Source organism: Musa acuminata, chromosome BXJ1-9 (genome assembly GCF_036884655.1).
Source record: "Musa acuminata AAA Group cultivar baxijiao chromosome BXJ1-9, Cavendish_Baxijiao_AAA, whole genome shotgun sequence".
Taxonomy (NCBI): Eukaryota; Viridiplantae; Streptophyta; class Magnoliopsida; order Zingiberales; family Musaceae; genus Musa; species Musa acuminata.
In genome coordinates this window covers 46,326,926-46,340,164 of record NC_088335.1, presented here as the reverse complement: position 1 = coordinate 46,340,164, position 13,239 = coordinate 46,326,926, and the positions used below count along the sequence as shown (strand labels likewise).

General features: G+C 39.5%; 2 protein-coding genes across 2 annotated transcripts; one reads left to right on the top strand and one right to left on the bottom strand.

The window, feature by feature from the left end:
• The first annotated feature begins 277 nt into the window (after positions 1 to 277).
• On the top strand, positions 278 to 4,560 carry LOC103999114 (cold-regulated 413 plasma membrane protein 2). The gene is made up of 4 exons (XM_009420772.3): positions 278 to 549; positions 2,035 to 2,142; positions 2,750 to 2,820; positions 4,102 to 4,560. The coding sequence occupies exons 1-4, from the start codon at positions 353 to 355 to the stop codon at positions 4,353 to 4,355; spliced, it is 630 nt and encodes a 209-aa protein (XP_009419047.2). The 5' UTR covers positions 278 to 352; the 3' UTR covers positions 4,356 to 4,560.
• Positions 4,561 to 4,932: 372 nt separating this feature from the next.
• On the bottom strand, positions 4,933 to 6,982 carry LOC103999113 (RING-H2 finger protein ATL65-like). The gene has a single exon (XM_009420771.3). The coding sequence runs from the start codon at positions 6,694 to 6,696 to the stop codon at positions 5,494 to 5,496; it is 1,203 nt and encodes a 400-aa protein (XP_009419046.2). The 5' UTR covers positions 6,697 to 6,982; the 3' UTR covers positions 4,933 to 5,493.
• Between the last annotated feature and the right edge of the window lie 6,257 nt (positions 6,983 to 13,239).

Below are 13,239 nucleotides of genomic sequence, written 5' to 3'. Positions count from 1 at the left end.
CCGCAGAGTACGGTTCCGGGCCGTCGTCACCCATTTGGCTTACCACTTGTTGCATGAGAGGAATGAGCTGGTTCCCTGTGCGGGACCCTGTGGGGCCTTCTGGTTCATTCCACGCGTCCCACGCGTCCCACGCTCGAACGAATGATCTCACTACTCTCCCTGACGGTGTGTACCCAGCTGTCGTGACTGAGTCCCTGCACGACTCTGGACACGAATCTTCCCTGATCCAAGAAAACGACAGGCCCCACCTCACTTGGGAATGGTAACCCCCCCTCCGTCCTTCAAACTCCATGGGAGTTCCTTCGCTGAGATCATATCCGGGGACAGGGAGGAGCGAACCTTGTGAGAGGGGATGGCGGAGACGACGAGGGCTTACCTGAGGATGAAGACGGATTACGCCCTAAGCGGCGGCGACGACGAGTTGATCCGGTCGGATCTGAAGGAGCTTGGCCTCGCCGCTAGGAGGCTCGCCAACCACGCCTTCATGCTCGGCAGCGGCTTGGGCGTCGGCACCACTTTCCTCAACTTCCTCGCTTCCTTCGCTGCTATGTCAGTTTGCTCGATCTTTCTGCTTTTCTTTCCTTTCCTACCTTCACATTTCTAGTTTGTTTTCGCGCGTGTTAACACCTGCCATTGTGGAAACTAAATTCGTGAATGATGCGGAAAGGTCTTCGGTTGTGGGTTGTCATCTAATTATTTGAGGTTGTTGTTTGAACATTTGAGTTATTAGATCTGGATTGTGCTTTAGAAGTTTCTGATGGTGATTGTGTGTCTTGGGCACGTAGATTGGAAATGAATCGAGATAGTATGGACCATTGGGTAGGGCATGTAGTCTAATCTTTTTGGTTGCTGGGAAAAATGGAGGTTCGACCCCCAAAAGCAATAACTTCATGGTCACTGTTTGGTGGTAAGAAAAGGTTCTATGGTAAACGGTGGCAGAATTCCCATGGATACTAAATTGTTTGATTAAGAATCAAATCTAACTTTCCTATGTTGGTTAAACCTTTTCTGCTAATGGTTGGAAACGTAAAGCCACAGCCACAGTTTGATTCCTTCATGTGGATACTAGATCAGATCCTTTCAGGCAGTGACCTACTCTGTCATGCCTCACATGGACCTTGAAACAGATTCATGCAAGGATATAATCCTAGCTTCTTCTTAAGCTTCAAATCTCCATTTTGACTGGGAATAGATTATAGTCAGCAATTTCATTATAGTCTTCGAACATACCTTTACCATTGCACCCTTATGGGTAGCTTTTCTCTTTTTGCTTAAACAAAAAAAAAAAAGGTGTTAACGAGAGCTGTAGCTCTTAGCATCCTGAGATGTAAATAGATTTTCTAAGATGGAGGTCATTATACTATGGTTTTTCTGCTTGGATCTTGCCATTTACCTCTTATTTATATGTGTGAATCTGTCTAATTATAAAATCCTACTCTGAGAAGAGAAAAAAAAAAATCCTACTTTCAGTAGTATCTGTGACTTTGAACCATTTTTAAGTGTGTACCTAGAAGATAACTATGGTAGCACGTGCAATTATGTTTCTTTTGTCAGGTACATCAAAGTTTGCTTGAGCAATTTTCTCATGTTTTATGTTTGTTCTGTAATATCACCCCTTCCAACTCTTATTGTATTTTTCCTCAAGAAAAAGTTCTCTGGAGTTTTTTTGATTAATGATTTCAAAAATGTGTTGGACCTTATCATACTGAGATACAAAGCAAACCGATGATCAGATAAAAGATCATGAATAAGATGTCTTTGTTCTCATAGGATATACATTGATGAATTATGTAGTTCTGCCATTAACTTTATTTAGGAGTTAGGACTACCATGATTTCATGTAACTGCCTTGTAAATTGTCATCACAAATAATTATATCAGTTCTGCAATTCTGGAAGTGTTGTAGTATGACTTGTTTAGTATAACAATCAATGCATTTATCTTAATAATCATACTGGTATCTGAAGCTAGATCTTTGCTCTGATTTCATACTTTCAGCTAAAATCACCTTCATTTTTGTTTCTTCTTCTGCAGATATCTGTTGATACTGGATCGAACGAACTGGAGGACAAACATGTTGACTTCACTTTTAATTCCATATATCTTCTTGAGCCTGCCATCGGTACTATTTTCCATACTAAGGTGATCACTTGTTCTTGTTTTCATTTGGATGTAATAGAGAATAAAGGTAAATGCCAATTTGACCAATCATCTTACAGTATTCTCCACCAGAATAAAATGTTGGATAGCTAAAAGGTTTTGGTTTTCCTGATGATGTGGAGATAGTATGGTGTCCTGGAGTTTTAATTATCAATCGCAATCACCAAATCACAAAATGTTGGATAGCTTAAAGGTTTTGGTTTTCCTGATGAAGTCGAGGTAGTTTGAAGGTCCATGAGTTTGTATTATCGAGAACAATTGCAGTAAAGGGTAAACCTTTGGCGGAATTGCAAGGGACAGCATCATTAATAAGCATAATAGGACTAGGTCAGGCTTCACTGTTACTGATTAAGAGTTTACTTATTATACTTAAACCTGTAGTTTAGGCAAATCTAGATTCTTTGTCTGGATTATTTGGTCTTCTGGATTCCTTTCATGCTTTCCATTTTATTTTTTTTAATATAAATCGTCTGCTAGATATGTACATCTTGCACTCTTGCCCATATGTATGGATAAGCTTTTCAATTGTTCTTATGATTATTTCTTGTTTATTTTTTCCTATGATGTGTATTTCCTTCTTGTCTTGCAGAGGGGAAGTTGGGAAATGGATTGCATTAATTGCTGTTGTTCTGCGCCTTTTCTTTCCTCGGCACTTCCCTGGTATTTGTTGCAATATAATCTAACTTGCTTTATCATATTCCTTACGCCAACTGATTATTCTTAGTGCTTATCATGCATATGGTCCTTAATGTGTGTAATATTGCTTTATTAATTGTAATTGTAATTGGCACCAAAATAACCTAACATATATGCTTGCTAAATAGTTTCTAGTTTCTATTTCATAATGTTAATTGCTCTAAATCCTTCTTCATTTACCTACCAGTAGATATTCTTTGGGCACCTACTATACAGGAATTTTAATATGATTTTCGAGTTCTGGAAATGTACGACAGTATGTGTTGGAAATTCATCCAATACTCTAATTCACTATTAAAATATTGTTTGATTGGGAACCAAATGTCGCCAAGTAAATCTTTATTCCCACCTTAGAAGTGTCAACAAGATATAGATGATTCTAAGTATCAATCAAATTGCACTTTCCAGTATGTACTGATGTAGAATTTCTCAACACACATTTAATGGAGGAATGGTGTACCTCTCAAACTGTATTTATAAGCTGGTCTTATGTTCATTTGGCATTCTTTTTTCTCCTCAGGTGAACTATCAGATTCTGATCACAGAGTAGATTAATTATTGACATTAGTATTTGAAGAACGTTTTTCCCATAATTATGGGCTTATTTGCAAATTTGCTACCTACTTTTGCCAAAATCTCAAGAAGCAGGAAGACAAGTTGTTCCTTTCCAACAAATCAGCCCTAAGTCCTAGCAGCTTATTTCTTTAAAATGATTCCTACATATGAAATTTGTCTGTAACTATCTAGCAATCTTTGATAAGGCAGCCATATAGGATGAATATATCTCCTGATTATCTTGTAAACATGGCTTTTTATTGGCTCATGCTTTGCCTCAGTCCAGGGCTATCACACCTGCTTTGGTCTTTGATCGTAAAGTATTGCACCATGCTGTTATTATTTTCTAAAATATCCATGCATTGTGTTGTATGTGCCAAGAACAGTAAGCGAAACATGTTAACAACCATTATGAGTTACTGAATTTTTTTCTGTAAATTTGCAAGGTTATCTAATAATACACTTCTATCAAGCTGCTTTATGCTGTTCCTAGTCTTTGCACAATGAACCTGTAATGAAATCTAAATTTCCTGATGGCATATATATTCGTAAAGGAATATACTGACATGTGCTTCGCATTTTAATATCTAGAGTATTTTCCTTTTGAAGAGCAAAATGTCTATTGCAAGCTACCATAAGAACAAGCAGATTATGATCATTCTGCTGCATTTGTTGTCTTTGGCTTTGCAGACTGGTTGGAGATGCCTGCAGCATTTATCCTTCTTGTGGTGGTCGCCCCTGGCTTTTTTGCTCACACTGTAAGAAATGGTCTTGCTGGTGTCTTCATATGTCTGGCTATTGGTTGCTACCTGCTTCAAGAGCACATCCGGGCATCGGGTGGCTTTAGAAACTCATTCACAAAAAGCCATGGTATCTCAAACAGTATAGGCATCATTCTTCTCTTGGTTTACCCTATCTGGTGCTTGGTAGTCCATTTTCTGTAGGCAGCTATTGTCATTAAGGTTCTTGAAAGTTGTGTGTGATTGAGCGTCTTAAGTTTGAGACATTTGTAGTTCACTTGTTTGCTAGATCTCAGTTCTGTTGATGTGGTAAGACTTGCCAAGTCTAGTTATTCATTTGTAAGGTGATGTTTTCACTGTGTAGATCTGAGATTAAATAATGATGTGCAATCTTCTATATTAGAACTAACTGATGAATTCCAATGAGCCAAGCAAAACTTTGATGAAGAAAGGTGGACACCGCAAGTACTTCAGTTCAAGCAGCCAATACTGGTAGGCTCATTTACATATGTACCACCTGTTGCATGCTTATTTTTTGATTCTGGTTGACCCAGAAACATTATTGTTCTTTTACTTGGTTACTCTAAGTCAACTCAAAAACTATAGTTTTCTTTTACATGTGCTTCAAACAGCTAATGCTGATGATTTAAAAAAGTCCATAAATGGTTCATTGATTTTGTTTTTCAACTGCTTGCGATATATAAAATAAGCAAAATGGTAGGTATATTTTTCGTATAATATTATACAAAAATGTTGCAAGTCAGATCAAACACTCAAGTCATTTGATATAGAAGCACAAACTCTTAGTTATTCAGCTGTTTATATCTATATAACAAAGCACAGGCATTGCCAAGTACAAACTAAATTGTCAAACAGACTCATTCCCACCCGTTTGCTTGACCTCACAGAGACTGAAGGCGGCTGTATTCCCCGTTGCATTGCCGGGCCCATTTAAAATGATGTGCGTTCGCCGCTGTGCTAAAGAGGGTGTGACGAATCGCGGTGTCCCTTTGAAGCCACTGATCCGGCCCATTGGCACGTGGCGGTCAGGTGCTTCCCATCGCTTTCGTCTCTCGGCCACTTCGATTCCCTCCTCTTCTTCCATTAACGGCCACGTTACTTGTCCACACCAACCACCGCAACAGAGATAAAGAGAGCCCCGCGAACTGTTCAAAAGCGGATCTCTCTCTCTCTCTCTCCCCCTCTCTCTCTCTGCTTTCATATGCTCATTAAAGAGGCAGGCAGATCATTAAATGGTGCATTGCGACCGCCATTAAAGAGCTCCACCTCATCCATTGGCTCCACCGTCCTACCCCTGCCCGCCAACGCCGACGGCTCCAGGTCAGCGTTGCGTGGGCGTCGATTGCTTCAGCCGCTCCGGGGACAGCAGCGCCTCCGGATCCCCGCATCGCATCCGGCTCGGTGAAAACACCAACGATGTCGATGACGATGACGATGACGAGAACGACGGCCGCGGGAAGAGGGACGGACCCGCGCTGCTGACGATAAGCCGCCCGCTCGGTTCCCACGAGAGCGGGAAGAACCCTCGCCGCTTAGAAAAGGCCGGGGACTTGGCCAGGGCCGCGGTGGCGCCGCGGAAGGAGAAGACCCTCGCCGCCCGCGAGACAGAGGAGGACCCCATGCCGACGCCCCCAAAAGGCGACGGCCACCGCTTGCTCCAGAAGCCCCCCGGCTGGTGGCGGTACCGCCATGGCGATGCCGTGGACGCCTCTAAGAGCATCCGCTCCGCCGCCAGGCTCCCGTCGAACCCGAAGGAGTATGAGCGCTTGAGTAGGAACCCTCGTGACACGAACCGTTCCTCGGCCGCGAGCGGGGATCCCGCGGCTGAGGCGATCTCGGGGCCGGTGTCGGGGTTCGGGAGGAGGATCGCGTCGCCCCCGCGGTCGGGCGGCGGGTCAATGAGGAGGATGTCGTCCAGGCTGGGGCGGATCCGAGCGGCGCGCATGGGGACGAAGGCGGCCTCGTGGCGGAGCACGGCGGCACGGCAGAGGGGGCAGGTGGGGTGCGATCGGAGCCACACGTCGATGCAGTCCATGTGGAAGGCGTGGGCGCACAGTGGCAGCGTGCGGAGAGTGTCGTCGTCTTCGAACTCCAACAGGCACACCGCGCACTCCCGGTTCGTGGCGGCCTGCTGCTTGGCCTTGGTCCGCGAGAACAGCGACACTGGGATCGCCTTGATGGCCGCGTCGTCGAGGCCGTAGGGAGAGAGAAAGAAGTCCGAGGAGGAGCCGAAGGAGCCGCCGCCGTTGAACGGTGGGAGGGAGTCCAGGTCCGACGTCGCGGCCATGGACTGCAGAAACCTCCGCCGCCGCCTCCACCGGCGCCAACGGCGCCGGATGAGGCGGAGGTATCGGGAGAGGATCCGGGCGTAGAGGACGATGAGGAAGGCGGTGCCAACGACGGCCACCATGGCGATTAGCGGGGGGCTGATCCACCCCGGATTGGACCCGCCGTCGCCGGGAACGCGGGGGGATGGCCCCCACTGGAACTCATACGCCGCCTCCGCGTATGACGGCGCCTCCATGTTCGTCGGCGCGGCGGTGGGAGGAAACGGATCCAATCAGAAGCCGCACTCGCAGGCTCTCTCTCGATCTTTATTTTCCGTCTCCTCCGGTGGGCTTCGTTACTGTTTACAGTTCCAATCTGTTCCCGCAATAGGCTTATAACTTAACCGGTTCCCGTGGAGTAAAGTGCGATAGGGTTGGGCGCTTTAGGTCGTGTCCAATGGGCGGGAGGCACACCGGAAGCTCCTCAGGGACAACGTGTCTCCATCGGTAGCCACCGGGTGTTGCGATCGATCATACCGGCTTTTAGTAGGAGGTCAGCATCGTCGTAGGAGACTTTGAACACGTGGAGTTCACGTGACTGTTTATTTGTCACGTCAATTCGAATGGAAACTAAATAATGATATTTACTCAAAATGTTAACTACAATTTAAAAGCACTAGTAGTGTAAGTTAAATTTTAATTAAAAAAATTAAGATTTGAGAAAAATATCAAACCTTGAATGGAAAATCTACTATGCTTATCTGATTTAAGATGACAAGAACAGTGCACTTTAGGCATGACCACAAGATTGGTTGCCCAATTAAAGTCTTGCAATTGGAATAAAAACGTACAGCTTTAGATCTTTTTCATCATTAATATTTTGACAAATTAAAATGGCACCATTATGCAAGATATTTAATTAATAAACAAGTTATATACATATAATTTTACAATAATAAATAAAAAGAATGGTTTAATTCACACGTTTTATAGCACACTTGTAATGGAAGAATTTCAAAATAAATGTGAAAAGGAGAAAAAAAAAACCAACAGCAAAATATATGTGTACACATCAAAAATCATATTTCTATTTGTTGGGGGCAAGACTACGTGTTTCTTATTTAACACATATACTTTAACCACATTTTTTTAATGAAGAAATTTATATAAAAAAAAGAAATACCAGTATATGTTACACATAGAAAATAGTATTTTCATTTGTAGGGACAACTGTACTTATTTTCTAATTAGAATACTTTAATCATATATGTTGATGGAGAAACTCCAAAATAAATGCGCAAAGCCAACTCCGCACTCAACCTCGCCGAATCCAAACTTAGCCCAAACTAAACCAGACACTTTTATTAGTTGGCTTAATCTAACCAACTAGTGATTCGCACGTCTATATATAGACACACACGAAACAACCCATTTGTTCTAACTGCTCTTTTGTGTCTATCGACGGCTAGGGTTTTGACGAGGGAGGGAGGGAGGGAGAGAAGAGAGATGTTCTTGGGAGGGTTTCCCCGACGGCCGGACAAGGCCACGGCGTACAAGCAGCTGAAGAGACATCTGGGAATCATGGGCGCCTTTATCGTCGTCATCCGCGTCACTCCCTACGTCCTCCATTACCTCTCCCAGGAGAAGGAGGAGCTCAAGCTCGAACTCTGACGGCTCCCCCTCTCCCTCAGGTTCTTCCCCTCTCAACCTAAATCTATCTTTGCTCGATTAGTAGTTCAGCTTGATCCTTCTGGATTTACATCTTCAGATCAGGGTTGTTTGGGCATTTGATGCTTCATGTATGCAATCTCTCCTATTCGACTAATGATTTGTTAGTTTCATTAACACAGGTGTTTGGGTCGAACTGTAGAGTATAATGTGGAAACGTACAGGCATTAGGTTATACCTGATCTTGTGAACTGCATTGACATATATTCCTCGTCTTATATTAGAGTCAGAAGAGGAATGTGTGCCTCATGAATGACGACCGTCAATTTTCTACAGTATTTTGATTGTTACATACTGGGTTAGGTTGTTGACAGTTCAATAATAATTTTATGACATAAGAACCACATGATCAACATCTTAAGTTGCCCATAGAACAGTACGGGACTTTACTTTTTGATGCAAGGTGAAACCTTACAAAAATATGGCTAGATTAACAGTTTAGTATCATAGATGGAGTATGAAATGAGTCACCTTCTGTGTTATATCTCTCTATAAGCCATTTCACATTCTTGCTACTGGCCAATACATCTGTCATATGGAATCTCGACCCTCTTTGTTTCTATACTGCTGTCACCTTTCATCACTCGGCTGCTTCAGAAAAGTTTGTTTAAGGCTCAGCATGTTGCTTATGAATAAGCTGCTACAGCAGCCGCGAAATAAGTTTAGAAGACCAAATGCCATGATAATTATACAGTAGCATCCTAAAGTGTTTTGGTTTGAAAATGGCTGCTACAATGGTCTGCAGTCATTATACATTGTTTAGATGACAATTGTTTCATATCCAGTGCTATATATATATTTTCTTTTTAAAGTTTAGTTCTTATTGATTAAATACTAACCCTATAACTGCCACTATAAAGTTCCTGACCTGTCCTGTTCAAGATAAAAAGTTATAAATGTTACTTGTTGTTGTTAGTCATGTAATGCGTTGATCCATCTTATGTTAATAATATTTTTGTGTCATTGTTCATGAGATTTGATGGAGTTTTACATTGGTGAGATTATTGAAGATACTATTTATAGAGTAAAAATAGGTTGGATATAATGGCGAGGGGCGTCAAGAGTCTTGTGTGATCGTATAAAATAAAAATTTATTTGACAGTTGCTAGATCAGTAATGCGATCTAAGTGTTAGAAAGTTAATAAACAATATATACTAAATTATATATTGAGTTGAGAACGTTGAGATGGATATACGAAATTATAGGAAAAAAATGTTTTCATTCGTGAACAATTATTTTCCTTTTCAATAGATGATAAAATGAGGGAGAATCATTTAAGATGCAATAGATAGAGGTGAAACGATTACAATTAGTGTTATGAATAGATAAGAGGAAGAATAAAATATTTAATAGAAATTATAATAAATATTTAAATACTTTTAATTTAACTAAACATATGACTTTGTTGTTGTTGTTGTTGAATGTTTCTATATCATTGATTAGTGAAATATATCTTCTTTACTATTCCATTGATGGTCAATCATCCAGAAATTATGTTTCCTTTCCATGGTTTAATGAAACCCATGTCAATTGATACTTTGAAAGAATACAAATCTTATGTTTTATTGAATAATTTTATTATTATCTAAATATTGGTCAGTCATTGTTGACCTGAAAAAAATCCAGATCTAATTTGTTTGGAAGTCATTCTTGACCTGAAAAAATCCAGACCTAGTTTGTTTGGGCATGCCTTAGCATTTTCATTGCCCTTTTAGACTGATAATCATAAGTAACAGAACTAATAAATCTATTTTTTTTTTGAGGTAATATAAGCTGAACTTAGTTCACTGTAATTGTTCTTTCAGAAGAAACAAAAGTTTAGTCAATCCTTATTATTACTAAAAGATCAAAAGGGACATCCTTGTTCTGTTAATAGGAATCATCTATCTAAATGTAGAGAGCCAACCTGCTTGTTGATTTTCATCGTTGATGATACAAGCAATTTTGAGAAAGTGACAACAGTAGTCTGCTAATAGAATGCCACCATTTGTTAAAGAGCAAACCCCTAATCAATGTTTGTTTAGCGCTAGAAAAAAAAAGGTCTTCTTCAAGAAAGATGAAAGGAAAACAGAAGATGTTGTCAGTGGAAAACAGATAGAAACCATTACAAGAGATGCCAAAGATACTTTGATTTTCTTTTTTCAGTTGTGCACCAATCCTTAATCTCGTAGTCATAGCCAATTTGCCTTGAAAGCCACTTGTCCTGTGCCATGATATGTTTGAGGGATGGTTGTCAGTCCTGATCACAAATCTCTCCTTGGCAAATATGATGCAGCTTGAGTACTGAAGTCACCATCGATAATGTCTCTCTGTCATATATCTCTTTGATCACGATTCAAAAAAATATTCATGCATAAAACAATTATATAGGTTCTCTTGGGTAATGAGTCGAATAGATAAATGCATACACAATAAAACTTGTTTTCATACTTTTATAATATTGATAAAATTAAAATATATTCTTACATCATCAAAATTGCATATCCCTTATTCTACTTGATGCATAGAGATCTCATGATTGATTTTGAGATGATAGACGGTCCTCTTGATAGAATAGTACTCTGGTGATATCACTGATTGAATTACTTGTAAGAATAATATCACTTATTAAATTAGAATATGAGGATCTACAAGCTGACAAACAATAGTGTCTAAAAGTTATATTGTGATATCAAATCCATAAAGTGATCGTCATCGTGTTTACCTGCCATCATTTTATAGCTTGGATCTTATGTCCTTGTGAACTCTCTGCAAGTTTGCAACATTAGTGGCTAACTCTCAAGAATTTGACTTTATGTATTAATGCATGGTTGTATTCTTTCTCTTGCTTTGGCAAAATGCTGGTTCACTTATTTGACATACCATTCTTAACTAATTTTCTTGATATTAATTTTCCCCAGTTCTTGATGACAGATAAATTGCCTGCAACAGGTTGGAGTATACCATGAAGAAGAGGGTGTTTTGGTTGATCTATTATGGCTATGCGTCAAGAAAACTATTTTGGGTTTCCATATCTTTTGAATATTAAAACATATACTTCGGTCGTCGTTCACCAAATTGCTCTGAGAAACCAAGTTATGGAGTGCTGATGTTGGCTTTAATTGTTCTGTTGTGTGATGATCCTCGTTACAGTGCTGCATTCACAGAGCTCGTTATATAACGGGCCCTAATAAGTCATGCTATCTCAAACAAATAAAGCGGCGGGAAGCAACACCAACTGATGCGGCTTTGTGTGATTAGCTATAGGGGTAATTATAGATTATTCTTTGTAATTAATTATGATTAGCATCTTAAATTTTATATTTTAAAAAGTAACATTAGTATTTTTACACTTAATGAAATATTTAATTTATTTTTTATATCGTTAATTTTATTGATAGAAAAAATTACATGTCATGTGAAAAAGGATATTAATAAAAATAATTTTATTATTTTTTTAAATTATTCATTGTAGATAAATTTATTTTGAATTTTTTTCCTCTCCTTTTCAACTTGCTCACTCGCTCATCGCACTTTGTTCTGTTGCTCATTGAACTTGCTTTTTGGTTTGAACACGTTATTGAAGGATGCTTCACAGGATGTATTTTGGCTAGTTTGATCACATTATAGTTGAATGATGTTTTTTGGTCGATTCGATCATAAGATTATCAAAGGATGTTTTCAGTTACATTATAGTCGAAGGACACTTCTTGTCTTATTCGATCGCACATGTTTTAAAAGTACCTTCTTGTCTTTTTCGATCGCACATGTTTTAAAAGATACTTTTTTGACCATATCATTGTCGAAGAATACTTTTTGGTTGGTTCGACAATTTCATTGTTAAAAAATACTTCTTGATCGATTCGATTGTATCATTGTCAAAGGATGTGTTTTGGCAAGTTCGATCGTGTAGTGATTGAAGGATGATTCTTGAATAATTCGACCATGTCGATATCGAAGGATGCCCCATATGATTCGATCGCATCATATTCAAAGAATGATTTTTAGTTGATTCAACTCAATCATGGTTGAAAGATACTTGGTTGATTCAATTGCATCATCATCGAATGACACTTGATTTGATCGCACCATTGTTAAAATATGTTTTTTTGACCATTTGTAGTCGAAGAACACTTCTTGGTCGATACAATCATGTCATTAGTGAAGAATATTTTTTGGTTGGTTTGATTGCTTTATAGTTAAAAAATGCTTCTTAGTTGATTTTGACCACATTTGTCGAAGGAATCATTTTGGTTAGTTCCATTGTGTTGTGGTTGAAGGACAATTCTTGGATGATTCAATCTCGTCGTTGTTGAAGAATACCTTTTCCCATTTTGACCTCATAGGAGTCAACTTGGCCTACTCGATCGACAAATTCAATTGTGTCATTATCGAAGGACACTTCTTGCTTGATTTGATTATACCATTGTTAAAAGATTTTTTTTGGCCATGTTATGGTCGAAGGACGTGTCTTGGTCGGTACAATCATGTCATTGTCAAATAGTACTTTTTAATTGGTTCCACATCTTCATAGTTAAATAATTTTTTTTGATCGATTTGATTGCATCATTATCAAATGATATACATTATGACTAGTTCAATTATGTTGTGGTTGAAGGATGATCATTGAATGATTTGACTATATCATTGTCGAAGGATGCCTTTTCACCATTTCAACCTTATAGTAGCCGTAGGATTTTCTTGGCTGATTCGATCACGTTGTATTCAAAGGATGCTTTTTTGTTGATTCAACTACGTTATGGTGCTTCATTGCATCATTGTTTTGATTCAATGGAACCATTGTTGAAAGATGCTTTTTTGATGTTGAAGGATGCTTCTTGGCCGATACAATCATGCTATTGTCGAAGAATGCTTTTTGATTGGTTTCATAACTTCATAGTTTGAATGCTTCTTGATCAATTCGACCGTGTCATTGTCAAAGGATGCATTTTGGTTAGTTTGATCATGTTATAATTGAAGGATGATTCTTAGATGATTCGACCACAACGATGTCAAATGATACCATTTCACAATTTTGATCTCATAGTAATCATAGGATTTTTCTTAGTTGATTCAATCACATCATGATCAA